The sequence below is a fragment of the Rhamphochromis sp. 'chilingali' genome (genome assembly GCF_963969265.1).
Source record: "Rhamphochromis sp. 'chilingali' genome assembly, chromosome: 6".
In the NCBI taxonomy this organism is placed as follows: Eukaryota; Metazoa; Chordata; class Actinopteri; order Cichliformes; family Cichlidae; genus Rhamphochromis; species Rhamphochromis sp. 'chilingali'.
The window spans coordinates 23,812,292-23,832,362 of NC_137933.1; the positions used below are offsets into that span (position 1 = coordinate 23,812,292).

General features: G+C 41.5%; 1 protein-coding gene across 1 annotated transcript in view; it reads right to left on the bottom strand.

The window, feature by feature from the left end:
• The window catches only part of phlpp2 (PH domain and leucine rich repeat protein phosphatase 2), a 40,296-nt gene that overhangs the window by 17,846 nt on the left and 2,379 nt on the right, over nucleotides 1–20,071 (bottom strand). The window contains exons 3-7 of the mRNA XM_080884454.1: nucleotides 16,333–16,466; nucleotides 7,597–7,787; nucleotides 6,416–6,541; nucleotides 2,525–2,679; nucleotides 102–248 (exon numbers count right to left, since the gene is read on the bottom strand). Of these exons, the coding sequence (XP_080740580.1) occupies nucleotides 102–248; nucleotides 2,525–2,679; nucleotides 6,416–6,541; nucleotides 7,597–7,787; nucleotides 16,333–16,466 (753 nt within the window). The remainder of the gene's footprint in view (nucleotides 1–101; nucleotides 249–2,524; nucleotides 2,680–6,415; nucleotides 6,542–7,596; nucleotides 7,788–16,332; nucleotides 16,467–20,071) is intronic.

A 20,071-nucleotide genomic window follows, 5' to 3' on the forward strand; every position in this document is an offset into this window, starting at 1 on the left:
TGACATTTCTAACATCTTTTGTCTGTGCTGCTATCAACTGATATCTCAACAAAGTGTACCTATGCAATGTACGCACTGTGTGCAATTGACGTGTGCCAAACCTTTGAAGGTTGCCTATCTGTAGAGGGATGGCGTGGAGACTGTTACAGGAGAGGTTGAGTTCAGTTAGGGTGAGGATCTCGCACACACACTCGGGGAACACACCCAGACGGTTATGAGATAAGTTCAGGCTCTTCAGCTGAGAAAACCTGACAAAAGAAAAAACTGAATGTGAAGTCTACGGGCTCACTTTGTTTACGATTTACATTATCTGCATTTGCAAAAAAAAAAAAAAGTATATCAGGAATGAACACCATCAAGGCCATCAAACTGTGTTTGAATTCACCACTGTCATGTATCACAGACATACTGCTCTCAAAAAAGTTTAAACTGGTCGATATAAAAAAGAACACAGATGGGCTTTATGTCTGGAACAAAACAGCGATCAAATCATGCAAGTTAAAGTACGAGAGGTAAATGTTTATTTGTGGTTCTGCTTTTGTCATCGTTGTTGCCTTCAGTGGATGACTGGTTCAGCACACTGTGGTGAAAGAGCAGTAAAAATAGTTTAAATCCATGTTGTCCACCCTCCAGCAGAGGCTGAACAGCACTTCTCAATAGTCTGGTGAACATTGTTGGACGTGTGCTGCACGGTAGGAGTTCTGTAATATTTTGTAATGCTGCTTCAGGCTTCACCATGTTATGCCTGTTTCAGGCAACAAAGAACAGTATTCATAACTGATAGGAGCGATTTAAATACACACACACACATATATGTATTTAAATCGCTCCTATCACTTCCCTGATATTAACAGTTGATATCTCAGTTTAGAGTGGCCAGGCCTGCTTTGCATACAACACATAAATGTGATTTTCATTTCTCTCTTCATGTGCATTTGTTGATTAAAACATATAATCACACCCTGTGGTCACAACTAGAAATTCTATCTTGATTACTAATTTTCACCTCCCATTTTGCACCCCAGATGCTGGGAGTGTTGTCATGAGTCACAACATTATTCACATGTAATATTCTTCTCCTTCTTCTTTCGGCTGCCGCCTTTAAGGCTTGCTACAGCAGATCGTCTAGCGCTATCTCACCTTATCCCTAGCGTCCTCTCCTATCACACCAACCCTCTGAATGTCCTTCTTCACTACATTCATGAACTTCCTCTGTGCTCTTCTGCTTTTCCTCCTGCCTGGCAGCTCCATCTTCAGTTTCCTTTGTCCAGTGTATCCACTATCCATCCTCTGCACATGTCCAAACAATCTCAGGATTGACTCTTTAACTCTATCTTGAAACTTTTCAACCTAAGCTTTCCCTCTGATTAATTCGTTTCCAATCTCTGCCATCTTCAACTCCACCTCCATCTGTGCAACAGCTTCTAAACTGTATATCACAGCAGGTGTCACTACGGCGTTGTACATCATCCTTTTCACTCTTGCTACTATCCTTCTGTCACTAATCACATCTGATGCTCGTCTCCACCCACTCCACCCTGCCTGCAGTTACTTCTTTTCCTCTCTTCTGTACTGTCCATAGCTTTGGATCTTTGACCCCATCTCTCTCACACATGTATTCTGTCTTGTGTCTATTGACTTTCATTCCTCTTCTCTTCAGAGCTTAACTCCACCTCTCCGGGCTCTCTTCCACCTGCTCTCTGTAGTTACGTCTGCGAACATCATAGTCCTCAGAGACTCCTGCCTGACCTCATCTGTCAGCCTGTCCACCACAATTGCTCACCAACTTTATTCTAAAGACAACATCAAGAAGAGCAGTGAAATAGAAACCAGTCTTCTTAGTAAGCTGCAGAAAAGAATCTTTTTATAACAGCATGCATTCAGTACACTAACACCCATTCAACCAGGCATTCAACAGAAACTAAAGCGGGTTGAGTCACAATTTATAGCAATGTGCTAATGACCTCAGCTTGTTTAAACAGGCTCAGCTCCAAGGAGCAAGGACATACACCTAAATTCATGCCCTATGTAATGAAAGCCACACATACGGAGCCACAGATATGACATAAATGAGTGGGGATCATTAAATGTGTGATAACAAAGAGATGTGCAACATATGCTCACAGTAACACTGAAACAGCAGACTAACTGGAAAATAACTAGAGTGAAAAACATAGTAATCAATGAATTATTATTAAAATTTTAAAGAGACTATCTAATAAAGCACATAATTAGTGAACAAACAACAAAATATTTTGTGATATTATTAAATAACTAATTTCCATCCTAAAAAGTAACGAAGGGACGGCGACTGTCAAGTTTAAAAGGTTTTACTGATAAAAGCTTTCCAAAGCCCCGGCCATCAAAATAACAAGCACTGGGGATTCAATGCAGTGGCCAAGGCATAGTTCAGCGAGACAGATACTTAGCACCATACGGATATGATAGCGTGCTCTCCAGCCACAGGACGATGTAATACCATCTCTTTCTTGCAAAGATGTTTCATTTGATTTCATGTGGTTACCTGGGGAGGTTGAGCAGGCCTCCAGGTCCCTGCAGGCTCATGAAGTTGTGTCGCAAGTTGAGATGGGTAATGTCCTGACTGTAAAACAGATATTCAGGCACTGCTTCCAGACTGTAGCAGGACAAGTCCACTAGGCTTACCGTCTGAGACACCACCTAAACACGCATGCAGACACAAGCAGACTGAGTTAACACCGAGTTACAATTCATGTACCTAAAGCATCACTCTTACATGCAAACTTGGCTATGTCGAATATTTTTACATTAAAATAAGCATGACATGGTGCAACCACAGCTACAACTGTCAGGCAACATTTCTAAAAATGAGAGCTACGAGCTCACATCTGATGATTCATTTTAGAACAACATATTAGCTACGTGTTTGTCGTCTATTTAAAAGTCAAGGGTCAAGTAGTGAGTTGTGCTCAGCTTTATGATATATGACAAAAACTGAGTTCCACTGACTTCCGTATCGGCACTACCGAGCTGCCTCATCAAGAATTAACTCAGATAGTTTCCCACATTCCAGTACAAGAAGTTTCTAGGAAAGCAACAGTTAAAACAGTAACAGAATAACCAGTTAAAGTCTGATCTTATTAACCAAAAGCATGATGATTTGCAGTATGTTAGGTACAGCTTATGCATTGGATGTCAAAATGTCTTTATATCACGGGGCAAACACAGCCCACAGACCAGTGAAACTCCCCGTTCTGTCACTGTACAGATGTTTAACTGCAAATTTAATCCTAGGGTTATCTTAGTATTAAAAAAGTCACGTAATTACAACAGCATGTCGTTTTTCTACACAATAGGAAGACACTGCGCTAGTAAATGAAGAAAGTAATCTGTCAGCATGACTGTTTGGGCTTTAACTATAAGAAATAATTGTGAATAATTACAGAAAAGTTCTGGGAGCTCGATGCCGAGACTGTCCTGTAGGTTCTATAAAACTTAGCAAAAAATGTCAGTTTCTGTTTTTTTCTTTCTAACTTTGGACACACTGTAATAAAAACAAACAAATTTAAAAAAAGAGAAAAAAACAACAACTTTTCTGTCATTTAAATCTTTTCCATTACTTATCTCTTACTTAGTTGGTGTAATATAAATGTCCATGGGGGAGGTCTGGGAGACATTTTCCAAAGCAATTCAGATACTGGTGCCAAGGCCTTACAATTGACACCTCTGGCTTATGCTGTCTATATAACAGCCCTGTCTTTAAGCTTACCATCATCATGGTTGTCTTTCTTTTCTTTTCTTTTTTTCAGGAAACTGATCGTCATGCGTGTGTGTGTGAGGTTTGAGTTTGTTCTTGATTCTTTACCCGTTCCTTTAAATTTATGAATTGTTTATATTCAAGTTTTGTAATAGTTAGCCCTGAAATTTGCATTCTCTAGTGCATCCGAGTTTGTTATTTCTATTTCTTCATTATGTGAGCGCCCCTTTCATGCCCTGTCTGTCCCAGTCATGTCTCTGTGTTTTGTTATCCTTTCTGTCTCCCCGGTCACATTCCCGTGTCTGTCTGATCTCACTGCGTTTTGTCTGCATTCCCTGTCTTGTCTAATTAATACTTGTCCTGTCCCCGTGTTTATCCCTTACTGTTAATGTCTGATTATGTGTCCTAGTCTGAGTCTTAGTGTGTGTTTCTTCCTGTTTTATTTTGATAGTCACCAGTCCTGCGTGAGAGACGGTTCAGGTTTGCCTTCCCTGTCTCGTTAGTTATGATTCAGTTCAGCTATGTTCCCATGTGCGTCCACTTCTCTGAATCACCCTCCTCTGTACACATTGTTTGCTTCTCCCTCATTGTAGGTGAAATCTTCTGCCTGTCAGTTCTCATTATGTCCTGTTATTGTTTAGTTTTGTATTTGCCTTTTTTGCAACGAAGCTCTGATTTTGAGTTTAGTTCCATTTGCTGACTCCTACATTCTACCTGCTCACATGACAGTGATTTTATAGAGTTGCTGACGCCTTGTGATCCTGTCCAGTTTGCAGTGCTGTTGTGAAACTTTTTCCACATAAATTTTAAGCACCAGGGAGGGTGTGATTGCATCTAGAGTTGGGATTTTACTGCTGTTTGTCACTGGATTTTTTTTTCCCCTCACAGACCTGGGAGACTATAGTTTACATGCTGGCCATCAGTCCAGGCTATGTAGCAGTGCTAAGTCAGTCTACTCTGACAATCATCTCCCCCATTAGCTCCAGAGCTGCACACTGTGCAGCTACGCAGAAAATGGGATGGCTGCTCAGTCAAGCATGGCATCACATCACTGGCTGATAAAGACGAAACTGCTCTTCTCCCACAAAACAACTCACAGGACAGATGCCCTCTGTTCCTTCAAAAAAAAAAAAAAATCAGTGATGCGACACTCTGAGATCGAATTGGAAGGTCGGGACAGATTTTGCTGTTTTGAATTATTTGCTTTGTACTTCAACACTGAAACGATGAAACACAGCAAAGATATGTCAGTTTAGGTATGATGGGTAGTTCAGTCCTTAATCAACGTGACACAAAGTTTCCTGCAAAGCTGAGAAACTGGAGCACTTGGGCCACTAGCACAGCCGATCACAGCTTGAGTTACAACATCACAGTTTAATATTTCATTGAGATTCTGTAAAATGTGTTAATGGCATCTATAAAAGTAAAAGCCATTTCTTGAGAAATATCTAGTCCAGTCAGGCTGGACTTGATTAAAATCTCCACAGACTTGGACATTACTTTTGAGTGACTAAAACTGCATTTTAGCTGCTATGTTATCAGTTTTGATATTTTATTTGATATATATACATACATACATAAAGCCTGGAGGGCTATTGCTTAAGACGATTTGTAAAAAATTAGAAGAAAGTCTGTCTCTTTGGAACCAAAATATAAAGAAATGTTCTTCAAATAGCTAAACGCTCAACAATCGAAGTGCCTAAGATGATGTGAGTTTCTTTTGCAGCAATTAACATCTGACAAACACTGAATTTTCATTGTTAATGTGATTGTTGTAAAATGCAAATGCTTTTTTTTTACAGTCTGACTTCCAAGATATCCAGAAGTGCTAATTAAGAAAGCAAAAATGCACTCCCTGACCGTTAGCCTCGTACACAGGCTTCTGATTTAAGCGATGTAGCATAAACGTCGGCCCAAATCCACCAAAAACCTTCATCGGCCATCAACTGCAGTCTCCATAGAAACCTCTAGTCTAATACTCAGCTAAAATACAGTTCGCTAACAGGCTCGTCTAACCCAGTAATCCATACCACCGTGAAAGAAAGAGATCTTGGACTTAGCATGAATCTGCAGCTAATTGGATTTTCTTTATTTCTGTTGGCTTTCTCCTTCCATGGCTAATTGTATGTTGGCTCAGCCTCTGTGGAGGCTCTCACAGAGGCTGTTCAGCTCCAAGAAGGAGCCGCAGCACAACAGACATTAATTAGGATATTAGAGACAAAGCAATCTGCGCAGTGCAGAGACAATGATTTTCTTTTTGAAGAGCTCTTAGAAGTCTCTGAAAGGCCCATAGATTTATTGTATATCACACAAATACAAAAATACATTCATTTCACATCATCTGACTCACAGACATTCTGATTTAAGTTTAAAAAAAACACAGGAGATAATTAATCTGTATTTCAAGAGTGGGACCACCTCCACACACGCCCCTTCTGGTTCTATATATCTACATATGACCCCCCCCCTTTCCCCATTTGTTCTCATTTTCCCACCCTCCCTCTCCTCTGCAAGGCCCGCCAGTCCCATCTGAGGTCTTCCCCAAACCGCAGCCTCAATTCATGTTCACGCCATCTGCCATTACCTACTAGAAATGCCGTCAAACCTAAAGTGAGGATGTGGTCCCAGCTAGTGAATGTTTAATGTACAGATAGTGAGACGCGCTCGCCTTTGACTTACCTTTGACGCCTGCCGGTGCCATCGCTGATAGTCTGCAAGTGTGTCAAAGTTGACAAAGTATGTCTGGGCCTGAGACCCGGCTGAGCTGAACATCAGACAGTGCTGCCTCCGCTTCACCTCCTCCACCTCGACACAAAGACAACACAGAGATGAGATCAGGAACACTGAACAGACATATTTAATTTGTGGTGATTTTGTGTTTGTTTCTTTTAGTGTGTTTTTGTCTGCTACATTCAGTGATTCTGATTTTGACATTTCCAAAAAAAACCTTAGATAACATGTTTAAATCTGGTCAACTTGGATAAAACATTAGCTGGAGGCCACAAAGACTGCAGCGATAGCGCAAAAGCATTTAACTCTGTATTTCTGTGACACTAGTGGACTCATTCAGCACAACTGGAAAAAGAAAATAAAAAGAAAACCTGGGATACACATTAGCCACAATGCAACTCCAAGAGCAACACTGATTCTGCTATGCTAGTAGAGAATTCATTCAAGATCTAAAACTTGCCAATGTGGAAGTCCTTTAAATCCTGCATTCCTTCTAATGGCCAACAGGGGGAGATACTAAGATTTCCAAATTATGCCTGGTTGTGTAGAGGCTTATAGGAAAATGACCCTTTTTCGCTCACTTGATGCCAACCTCAGGAAAAACTTTTTTTTTCTGGTGAGTTTAGGGTCTTAGCGTCCGTAACAAAGACATTATTAAAAGTTCAGAAGGAATACACAGTAGCAGGTGTGTGACTGAAAAGTGTGCAGTGCCCTTCGGTTTTTCGAGCCGAGCCACCACTCGCTCTACATTTGCAGTTTCAAACCACCAAGCTGCCAACCGATGATTTCCATCTTTTATATACAGTCTATGGTTTCACGTGGAGATACAGAGTGTGCCACTGAAGTTTTATCAGCTCAAACACAAACACACCGATTTTTTATGTATTTTGCGCTTTAGTGTGCAGCTTTGCTAATCTTTGAGTAAGAGGATCTTGCATTCTCTGTTGGCTGAGAACTTTTCATGACACGGTTCTGCAGGCATGTCATCTTTTTAACTTTATCCAGACGACCAACCCAGCTGTGTTGTTGAAGAGTGTTATGGCACAGCTTGGAGCATGTCCTCCGCCCTGGAGAAAGTGAAAGCTTACCACCCTTTCAGGCTGTCAAAGCTCTAAACCCTGAACTCTCACCTTTCCCCCCACCAGGGGCAGGATGTGCATCTTCCCGGTGAGGCTGTCTTTCACAGAGGCCACGATCAAACAGGTGCCACAGAGAATGACCTGCCGCTCGGCCCACTTGTGCAGCTGAGTCTTGCCCTTCCTGACGCTGAACACGCCTTTCAGCAAGGTCCGCTCCTGCTGGTCCGCATTCACTGGACGCTCTGGGAGAGAAAGCCCACGCACAGATGTTAGTGCAAATCTGCAGCAATCGATCTAATGCAAATAAACCCAAAGCCACTGCTGAGATAAGCAAATTGAGCTAATTAATTGCAAATGTTTTGCAGTTACGCATTAGACAAAGGTTCCAGAAAATGAAGTCACATAAGTACTCGAAGGTCATGATGATATCACCTGTCCGTTAGTCAGCTCCACAGTATAGCTATTCCAAGAAATGGTCTTACATCAGTGCTTAGGACTGTGCTTACTGAAAAATAATTCATTTGTTCTTCCACTAATCAGAAGAGAGTTTAAACTTTAAACTCCATTATTAAGCATCTATTAAATTAAAGCCATATTAGAGCTCTTCTGTTCAGCTCAGTTGGAAAGGTTTCTCTCTACTCCCTGCTGCCAACCCAACATATAAGAGGCATCAGTCATATTGATGAATGAGTCAGGGTTTTGTCACATTTAACTCCACTCTGCTCAGTTTAATTATGCCAAGTTGCACTACAGGTAGTCTTAGCTGGCCATTGCTGAAGGATACATCAGACAGCAGTGCTGCCGTCTCTGCCAAGTACACTCAGGTTAATAGCAGGTCAAACAAGCACAGAGGAGACACTGCCTCAGCCTCCTGTCCTCTGTTGTTAAATTTTCCTCGAACCAACTTATGCTGCCTCCCACTCGGAGGCTCTCGTTGGCAATCTGCTTTCGCTCTCTCTCGCTCTCGCTTCACGTCTAACTTGTTTTCATTCTCCACCTCCCCTTCCGCTTCACAAGGGCATCTAAACGAAATGAGAGCCCCCTCATGTTTTTCTTCGCCAAGGAAAACTGATAATGAACAAGCCAAGTGCTTCTGACAACAAATTGGCTCGCTGGCAGATCAATAGCAGCTCCTGATCCTTGGGTGTCCCTCACTCAGAGAGAAAATTAGAGACACAAAAACCTCACGGGGTCGATGACGGGTACAATGGAGGTATCTAAAAGGGGGAAAAACAGCTGGACTGTAGATAAGTGCTTTTTCTTGCCGCCTGTGGCAGGAAAATGTCGAGTCACACTCTGCTTTAGTTACTCTGTGTTCCCAGAGCTTCAGATTAAAACTCGCAATTAAGAAAAACATCATCCCTCTGCAGTGCACAAATCAGCTCGATACAAACTGACACAGACCGACAGGATGCCCTCACAGCCTTCGCAGCACATCACCAGAAACAACCACGCTCTATATCCGGCTTTGTTAAGGCCCATTTGTGGTAATTTCATGGCAAACCTTTATAAGAGCACCGCATGCAGGATGGTAACACATACGCCCGTCTCTAGTAAAAGACAGAATTCCAAAACAGCCCTAAAACCAGGAAAATGTGGTTTCATCCCTGATAATATTGTCACCCCCTCACCATTTTCTTGTGTATCATCACATTTTTTTCCCAAATCAAATTTTTCTCAGTAACACTAATCATCTGAGAAAGAATTATAATTATCTGTGGATCTGTGTGAGAATCATCGTGCTTGCTCGCTGCAAGAGCACATTGGGCTTACAAAGGAAAATCAAAGTGCCTTGATTAAATTAGTTAACTGTGGGAGTTATCAATGAGAAAAGCGCCCAAATTATGAATACAAATGTGTGCATTCATGGTGCGAACGTGCAGGTGTCCAGGCATACAAAGTCACGGCACTGTCCAAACGCAATATAAAACATCTCCTAGCCATAAAGAGCCAACTTCTAAAATAAAAGAAACACACATGCTATCCCCAAAGGTCTGCGGGGCGATCAGTTGCTAAGGAAACAGGTTGTTCAAAATCAAAGTGTGAGTATGTAAGCCCTTATGATGTCTCCCTCCAAATCAATCCCATCCCTCTCACGACAAAAATGCTGACCGTTTCCCCGTGGCTCCAGAGGGGGTGGATGACACGGTCGTAACATGTTGCGCAACACTGTTTTCTCAAGGAGCAGGGCTGCAGACAGCTGCCTTCAAACTAATCATCAACCGGTGTCAAACGTCCTCCGGGTGGGAGGCTGCCAAACCTCAGGGACAAGTGACAGACCAGAGAGTGGAATGTGTGATTTCTCAGAAGTGTGGCTGAGACCTTCGCACAGCAAATTTAGTGATATCTCACTTCAGATCCAATATAGAAAAGTTGCCAATACGCACAACATTAACACTAACTCTAAATTCTTTAAGGAATACGTTTATATCACAGTATGCCAAGCCCGATGAGTAAAGAGTCAAATTAATTTTCCACTGAAAAATAAAAATGGATAGATAAACAAAGGAATGAGGTGACAAACAGAAAGGAACAAAAGGGGAAGTGAGAGACACGAATGTATAATATAGAAGGTGATTTGATTATTAAAAGAATATATATGGAAACAAGGGAGGAAGTCTAGAAAGATCCAGAGAGCTATTTGGGGAAAACTGAAGCCAGTATGCACTTACAAGCCACTTAATTAGGTACACCTTTTCAACTGCTCATTAAAAATCTCTAAACAGCAATGCAGTGGATTTACACCTGCAGACATGATCAACACGACCTGTGAAGTCCAAACTTAGCATCAGAATGGGGAAGAAAGGTATTTAAGTAACTTTGAACATGGCATGGTTGTTGGTGCCAGACGCGCTGCTCTGAGTATTTCAGAAACTGCTAATCTACTTGGATTTTCCCACACAACCATCTCTTTTACAGAGAATGGTCTGAACAACAGAAAATATCCAGGAAGCAGCAGTTCTCAGTTCACACAGGCTCAACAAAACTGGACAGCAGACGATTGGAAACACACAGAGTGCAGATCCTTAAAAGAGAATAAAACTGGAATATCTACATACTTATGAGCTGGTATTATTATTGGTTCTAGGAAACTGATGAACATTTATACTGTTCTCTAATGTTTTGTAGGCCTAATGATTAAAGAACAAAGTAGCCTGTAGATGATTCATCACTGAAGAAAGGACAAGGGTCCAAACCAGGCAAAAGTGTCTGTTCTTTCCAAGGAGAAAAACTCTACCAGGAGTTTTAGTGTGTAGGTTCCTCATCTTGGTTCTTTCTATTGTTTTAAAATCAGTTTTTGTCCACATGTTGGATCATTTCAAGGCAACCGCCGAATACAATACTCCCTGTATCCCAGAGCTTTTTTGTCTTGCTCAAGATCGCATAGATTGCATTAGCATGCAGTAGGGGGTCAGTGGAGGCGGAAACACGGTCTGATTTGACTCAGAACAGCAAGCTCTTTTTGGCAGAAAATTCTAATTCAGCCCACCACACAGATACCTCCTCTAGGTGGTCTGTGTTTATCTCAATTTAAAATAACTGTTCGTTAAACTTTGAGCAAGAGTTTAACTCCTGACATCAAATAGAGCAACTGTGCAGAAAACCAGTGGAAGACACGCAGCTGAATGCCGCCTTTGAATACAGATGACTTTAAAACAGAAGATTAAACTGGTGTTTCTCCCTCAGTAAGCCGTCTCTCTTAAAAACTCGCCATGAGTCTAGGATGACGGACGTCTGCAGGTTTAAAATGGGAAAGAGAAAATCTTGGGAGGACCAGAACTTCATCTCAGAAACAGCATGTTTATGAGGAGCTGGCAAGAGCTTTGTCGCTCGGGGCAAGTCTGTGTAAACTTGGATCTGAACAGAATTAAATTTTTTCTTAAGCCTCAGTCCGACTGTTTCTCTTATTTTTGTCAGGGCAAACAATTTATTCCCTTCTTTCACACCGCAAAATGTCTCAAACCTTCACACACCAGTTCAGGATGTCCACAAACTTAATTTGGGTTTAAATTCCATCAGAAAGTCAGCATTAGTCAAACCAACAACTTATAAGGTGAGCTGACTCTGATTAATTTCCCTGTGAAGCAGATTTATTTCCCTCAGGTCTGATCCTGACAGCGGGCCTTATGTGAACTGTGGACAGCAGCTACAAGCCGCCTTTCTCAAAGACGTAAAAGATCACGCAGACAGAGGTGGAACACAGCCCGGGGCATGAACGCCAGAGCTTACAGCCAGCTTCATCTGCGCTGCAGCTGCACAGGCTGACACAAAGATCCGCTGGCCCTCAGGTCTCTGCGGTTGTTTTCACTAGAAGTGTTTTTTATTAAGTCAGTATTTAGAAAAGTTTACTCCCCTGTCCATGTTTGTTTTAATTTCATCCATGCAACACAGCTGAAGGGTGTGCGTGTATGTGTGTGTGTGTGTGTACAGTGGGTGTGGAGAAAGAAGGTCCCAGATGAGTTTCCTGAACATATAAGAGGAGAGTAAAGTTTAATAAATTACCTGCTGCATTGCACTTTGAACCTCTTTGGTGGCTTGAGAAAAAAGAAAATCAGGCTGTAAAGCCCTGTGGTTAGAAATGAAACTCACGTGGCAGTGCGTAGGTAGAAACGCACATGTATTCGCACCACTGTCTTATTATAGAAAGTCGGCATTCTCGTAACCATGATCCACCGTTTGTATGCCTGTGAGACAGTCTGAGATGAATACTTCTCACACTGTCCCACAGATTCTTTTGAATGATCTGAACAAGCCTGAAGACATAACTAATATCAAAAAAAGAGCAAGCTCATAGAAACAATTTTACAAGGGCAGTTCAGCGAAACTTAACAGAGCATCTTTTCTTTTATCAGTTTTCAGGAATCATTAAGAAGGTCATATGTGGATTATTCGAGGCTTCTGTGGAAAGATGTGCTGCTGAGGTCTTTACTGTGCCATTTTAATACCGTGAACATTATAAACAAAAGCCCACCTCCCCTGGTTTGTGATGATGATCCTGGGCTCATAAAACCAAAGCGATCTGCATGGTGAGACAATCTTTAATAAACGTGGTTTTGGGGGAGTTTCCATTACAAACGCTCTCAGATTCAGAGCCAGTAAGGTCCAGTAATGCAGACTGTGCAGAGCGTACAGCTGGCACGCTCAGTGTACCACATTAGGTGGTCTTGTAGCAGCTGTAGTCTTTACTGATGGATCACAGTTTCACTCATCTGCTTAGTCAGATCGTTACCACAACAACGGTTGTTAGGCAAACAGACACCTGGAGGAAGACACACAAGGCCATCGACGCTGTAACTTTTTTTTTTGTTGTTGTTTGGTTTGTTTGAGGTTTTTTTTACTTTTTGTCTTAACTTGAGTTTTGTGCATACTGCCTTAAAAATGTGAGTAAGTTGCTCTCAGCTTGATTTGATAAGTTAAAGTCCTCATGAGTTGAGACATTGCAAAGCTAGTTACAGTAAGGATGCAAGGAGAAATGAGAAATATAAATGCGGTCAACCATTCAAAGCAACAGACAGTGCACGTTGGGGGAGTCATGGCAGGGTGGTGTGGGTGGAGATAAGCATCAGGGGTGATTTTTGACAGAAGGATAGCAGCAAGGTTGAAAGAGATGTTTTACAAGGCCGTAGTGAGTGTTAAGATTTTTAATTTGGAGTGAGCAAAATGGACAAGATTAGAAATGAGTAGGTCAGAGGAACAGATCAGGTCGAGCAGCTTGGAGACAAAGTCAGAGAGGCAAAGTCTGAGATTGATTGGACATGTGCAAATAAGGGATAGTGGATATACTGGATGAAGGATGCTGAAAATGGAGCTGCCATGCAGAAGGAAAAAGAAGAAGAGCACATAGATTCATGGGTGTGGTTAGGAAGGACATGCAGACGGCTGGTGTCACAGAGGAGGATGCTTGGCATTGGGTGAGATGGAGGCAGGTGATCTGCTGTAGTGAGCCCTTAACGGAGCAGCCAAAAGAAGAAGAAAAAGAAAAAAAGAAGAAATTATTAAGTTAAGTTACATTAAGCCATTGAATTGAACCTGCACACTGTTCCAGACTTGATTTACTTTTCTCAGTTTAAACCTGCAGAGTCAGTACAGAGACGACCAGTGACGCTGCTCCCAGTGACAGTTACATAAACTGCTGTATAAGCCAAGTCTATGGGGATGGGGGCTGAATTCAATGCATTTCAATCCTAAACCCCGTAACAGACAGAACCGCTTTCACAATGGACAAAAATAATTTTTACTCTCGTCGCACTAGAGGATAAACAAGATAGCACCCTCTGTACAAGTAGCTAAAAATCATAGCTGCATTAATCTTTTAAGCATTTGCTGGATGACAAGTAGTTGCAAACACCAGGTATTCAAAAGGGGTTGCCCAATGCTTGAGGGCGTAGCACACTCAACCTTTGCACAACCCCTTTCGATTGCAAGACAGCTGAGAGAGGCAACCAATCTCCAGACAGACATGGTCTGACTCAGACTGACTGCCTTGACTGGCAAAGGCTGGCAAATAATTGCTGTGTACTTCATAAATGCAGACCTACTCGCAACACATTGCAACAGTCTGAGCCAATCAATGAGTACAACTCAGACACGTCATCATTCCTGTCTGATTGCCTTGTCGCTTGTCTTTATTGCCATCTTGACACAGCAAAGTCACAGCAACTGTGACTGGTCTCGCCTTCGAAGTAACCGTTTGCTCCAACCAATGTTTTCCCTAGTGTGACTGTAACATAATGTGAACATATTAAAAGGTATACGGCAACTTTCCATCATGTCTTTCTTACAAAAAAAGGCATAATCCCTGAAGAGTTTGAACTTTCTAGAAATGCATCATGGGAAGTATGCAAGTTTTGCCTTTTAGAACAAAACTCTAATGAATTGAGTGAAATTTCATGTGTTCACTCACTTAACTGCAGTGGAGTTTCCTGAAGTTAAAAGAATTTAAAGTAAAAAAGAAAAACATTTTATTTACACTTTTCTAGATCACAAAGCGCTTCACAATAAAAATGCTACAGCACTAAAACAAAAAGTTACTTAAAAGTTTAACATTTTAAAAAGCTGACTTTTTAGCTAGTTGAAAAATTGGTGAAAAAAGTGGTTAATTTTAAATTACGTAAATTAGAAAAGATGAGTTGGTCTGATTAAATCTCTGCACCTGTGCTGTGAGTTAAAATAAAAAGACAGGGTTCTCTGTTACCAGCCAAAGAATTAAATGCAACGGTAAAGCTTGCTACTTAAGTTATTTTAATTCTTCATAAGAAACCTGTACGTGAACACAAGAGGTGACTTGCCCATTTTATAGATATCTGTCATTTGCTGACATCATTTGTGTCCCCACAACAAACTCAAAGCTTTATTACCAGCTGTCACTTTAGCAGTTTAGCAGGTATTTCACGGCCAAATCAAGTTGTCCTCTTGGCCTGTACTGGGCATTAAACGAGCCTGAAAACCAGTCATGTCTTGTCCCTGGTTCTCTTTTCCCATGAGTCGACAAAAGGAGGCAGGAAGTCTCCAAGGGGCCTGGCTAGACTCTACCCAGTGTGGCCTGATTGCTGATAGTAGCCAAGATCTGACCAGTTCTCATGTTGACAAGAAGAAAACAACAGTGGGCCTCTGGACACATGAGGACTACCAATAAGACTCAGGCCAGAGTGATCTTAAGATCCGTCAGCTAAAAAAACCCCAACATCATTTAAAAAGAAGCTAGCAAAAGAAAAAAAATGTACAGCTTAAATATCCTGATCTGAGGGCTGATTATCAAACTGAAACTATATACAATAAAAGGTCTAGGACTCAAAATATCGATTTTTTTCCACGGGGCATCGAAACCGTTAAAAGCATCACAATAATTATTAATGGTGTTCTAAACATTTTTAGGATAAAAGAAAACTGGGCGTCACCATTCTGTTTCACATGCATCACAAACTAATTATATCTGTTGCTAAGACTTCATGGTGAGTTTGATTTGTTTAACTTTCCTCATCTGTCACTCATCAACCGCAGAACTTCCATACAGAGCAGATTACGTTTGTCTGTAGAGTGTATTTCAGTCACTACAGCAGTCCTGCACTTCACTCTGAGGAGAGCTATGTGCCTGATGTGGGAGGAAGTGCATGTGAACCCTTTAGACACTGTGGTTTACCCAGTCTTGCTCTTTCTCTGGATACGTGAGCAGTTCAAAGCCCAAGCTTAAGTTCCACTGACTCAGCGGGAACATCCGCTGGTTGAAACTCATTATAGCACACCAATCACCATTTATGCTAAAAGGAAAATCCCTAACTGCAACTACTGTATGAGTATTAATAGAGCAGCCTTCAAACGGGAAGACTGAGAGAGGTTTTAGGTGAGCAGCGCTTAGATGCGTTCACAAATTCGTCACTGGTTTCTCCAGAGTCGCATCCATTCTGGTGCCGCATTAATCACAAAGACACAGGGACACTTAGTCACTCCAGACCTCAGGTCAATGAAGCATACAACACCACAGGATGAATGATGGTCAGTAATCCATCATGAGGCCATGACTGACGTGTTTATCTTAGACTGTACTGAAGACTGGAGGCAGCTTCAGAAGCAACAAACTCAGAGAGCCCTAAAACAACCTCTCTCACTTAATCCAATCGTACACACTCGCCAGAGGATGTGGCGAAACCATTTTTTGGAGCGTTCTAAGAATGTTTCTGGGCCCTCAGGTCTGTGTGCAGAGGAAAACTCGAAGCACATGCCAGATTCCAGTCAGCAGCAGCAGAAAGTGAAACCAAGGGCTGATTGCCGCTGCTGATGAGTACTCACCACTGTAGAAACGGATCAAACAGCTGAGGTCTGAGTTGGCGGCTTCTTGCTGCACTCGTACAGGGTCTGCATAGCCCATTGACGCCAAGTAGTCATACACCATCTGGAGCGGACGCTCAGAGGGATCCAGCCTCCTGCGGGACCGAAGGCAAGAAGATGAAGAGGTGTGACAGCGACAGCAACAATTATAAAATACACCTCACAGAATCTCAGATGAAACAGATTATAAAAGTAAAAGCTTCCCGCCAACAAATGCCACGATCCAGGTTAAACGGGGCACCAGACCAAGCTAAAAAAGCACTCCTGCCAGAGTCAGCACCACAGTTAGGATTTTGTTTCTTGTTTTAACACAAACTAAAAAAGAAGATGCATTCTTGCAAAATCACGCAGTGTCATGGGTACACCATCTGCTGCAGCAATGCTTTAGGTCTGCACAAATATTTAAAAATGAATTTCCGAGAAGAGGCACCTTTAGTATCTTTCTTATCATTAAAACATAGCCATTAGGGGTTTTTATTTCGACATTACGGTAAGTTTGTTGAAATGAATGAAAATGATATTAGATATTTCACTCTTAAACCATGAGTTTGAATTCATCTGTAAATCTCTCAGCTCTCTGTTAGTCACTGAAGCCTAACAGGATGAATACTAATAGAAGCAACCTTTCACATAAATGCCCACTGTCGAGCTGAGTGAAGGAAGCCCCGAAAGCACAATAGCAGCTGCAAATCCAGCTTTCACTTTCAATCTAAAACAAAAGCTTAGAGTTAATTTATGATCACTTAGTCTCTCACTTCTGAAAACTGTTTTATTTTTTTAAGACGGGTCAATCTGCCAGCTCATAAAGAGCTAAACACAGATCTTTTTCAGTATCTGTCAACAGGAAGACTTACAGGGGGGAAGAAATGTGATTAAATACTAACATTTAGAATAAACGAGACAGAAAAGTGCTTGAATTTCAAAAGATTCTTAACAACAGCTAGAGCACAGTACCCATGCCTGAGGACATGACTTTACCTCACTCCGCCTGGAAGATTTGCAGAATCATCTTGGTTGATTTTAGACAGCTGTGACATCAACATCTAAAAGCAGGATTTAGGCAGCTTCCAGCAGGCAGAGTGATGATGAGTGGCAGTCCCTATTGACCATTCACACTTCACACTGATATGCCTCATTTATTCACAAATCTTCCCACTTTGGCCAGTGCAGCAAGAAGCTGAATCTCTGTCAAATGGTGCCCAGCGGGTTCATCTGTCCTCGTGGAAAGTTATGCAGCCAACTATCATGGTGGGTTCTTGATTTAGTGCAGACATACCCAGTATTTCATAGATATATGAGAAGTTAACTGGGCCTCCTAAAAACACAATGGTACGGATACACGTGCGTTTTTAAAAACTAAAAAAAGCCTTGTATTGCTTCATCTTTCGATATTTTACATTATAAGTTGGTATCTTTTTTCATGTACGTTTATGTGGCTGCCTAAAAATAAAACTAAAATAACTGATCAAGCCTTCAGTTTTAACTATAAACACCAGCAACAAAAAATTAGTCGTTAGCACAAAAAGGAATAAACCGAAATGTGCAAACATATTAATTAGTTGCTATTCTTGAACTGTGTTTTGTTTGAAATGAAAATCAGTCAAATGTGTCAACTTGAATGTTAGATAGAAAGAACTTAGGTAGAAGAAAGTGCTTGTATGAATGGGTGAGACATATTGAGTGCTCGAGTAGAAGAGTGCAAGATAAGAACCAGTCCATTTACACAATAGACCGGTTGCAAGACCACCACAGACCTTACAGAGAGTGACAGAAAACCTTCTGGCTGTGTGGCAACAGTGCTAACCACTCCACCAAAGGGCTGTTTAGCTATTGCAGGGCAGTATTACCAAAAATTTCCTTCTGCCTTCTTCTGCTGCTAGATTAGGACAGTTTTTACCATTTCCCTTGATCAGGAAGCCTTTCGATTAATCAAGATTTTAACTTCAAGATAATGGCCCTGTATCACTTATCCTCAGGACTGAGTTGAGCTACTAGATCCAGCTTATTTTACATTTCTGAGTGAGCTCACTGATAAAGGAGGTCTTTGGTATGCAGCTACTAACTTACTGGAAATAAGCCAGTTAAGATGTGTGGGATCATCTCTTTGGAAATGTTCTGGAAACTCCGGTTATACCCAGAACATGTTGAAGGGATTGCATATCCCATCTGTCCTGGAAACTCTCATGGATGGAAAAGCCTCTTGCTGGGAAAAAGAACACTAGACTGCTTCGCTCACCCTGTTTGCACTGTGACGCTGACAGACATAAGTGGTCCAAAAGGGGATGAACAACAGGATGAAAGTCCTCCATCAACTCTACTGCCTCAGTAAATTTATCTGTAAAGGGATTTTGTTGAACTGAAAATGCAAGCAGGAAAGAGCCCCGAACGTGCCTTCCTGTAAGCAGCACGTAACTACATGCTCTAAAAAGAAAATCAACAGGAAAAGCCGCATAGCTCACAGCTGCGTCGTATGCTTCACATAACCATTTATAGAACGAATGCATCTATTATCAAAGTAATGAAGCCTTTTTATGCACAGAAGGTTCATCCAAAAGGTCATAAAATAGGGATGAGAAAATATATTACTAAAGGACCGTTTGAGGACAAACATTACTGGAGTTCATATGCACATAATACATTTAACTTGTCTTTACCGTATGTGCTGCCAGTTTGTACAATTTATGTTTTTTTTAATTATTTATGCAGTTCTCCTAACTCGCCATTATCCTGTTTTTCTTTTCTTTTCTTTTTGGAAGTTGAAGACTTTAATATTACATTTAAATCCACTCAGTCATACTCACTGGCAGACCAGACTGCTTTACTGCTGGAGTATAAACTGAACCAACAGGGCCCATCCACAGGCTTACCAAAAGCCTTTCATTTATTACCACTCTGCATCCGTCTCCAGTGCCTGCAGCTCTCAGTCAGCAAAGATATAAAGACATTGTTTCATATGCTACTATTGGCTAACAGCATGTGAGGTGATTACCGACCTCCAGTCATGTTTCCAGCATAATCTCTGCAGCACATCTGTGGCACCATCTCCCACCAGTTATTGCTTACTAACACAATCATTCACAACTCTTTGCTCTAAATGCATCTGTTGGCACTTTGCTGGTTCCCCACATTTTTTATAAGATTTTGCTCTTTCTTATTCATTTAAAAAAATTGAACAGACAGAAGCGCTCAGACAGAATGAGCCATAACTCATTCAGGCTTAAGCTGTACAGCTGAGCTCTCGTTTTAGGCTCCTTTATGTCTTCACGTAGGTTTTCCAAGGGAAGCAAACAAGGAACTGAATTCTTCCTGGTCACGGACTAGTGAACCAGCTTTTCATCCTTTCACAGATCATCAATTACTATTTCGGTCTACGCATGTCTTGTACAGTGGTGAGAGGCGTAGAGACATGTTCCCTGAGCGTATCCTTGGTGGGGAGCTGTGGGAGTGCGGGATGATAGGGCAACTGCAGCAAGTGCTCAGTGGTGTGTTTACCTTCTTTGCATTAACTGAGGATGAGATTGTATTATACATTTTTAGCAAGCTCCCATTTCACGTGCTTATATTTGCATAATTCTTCTTGTGCTTTGATTTGTCTCTTATTTTCTTAACATGATTAATTGGTATTTATTTAATGAAGCTGTTGGATGCCTGATGCATGTGTTGGCCCCATCTTGAGTAGCTGATGTGGACTGAACTCTCT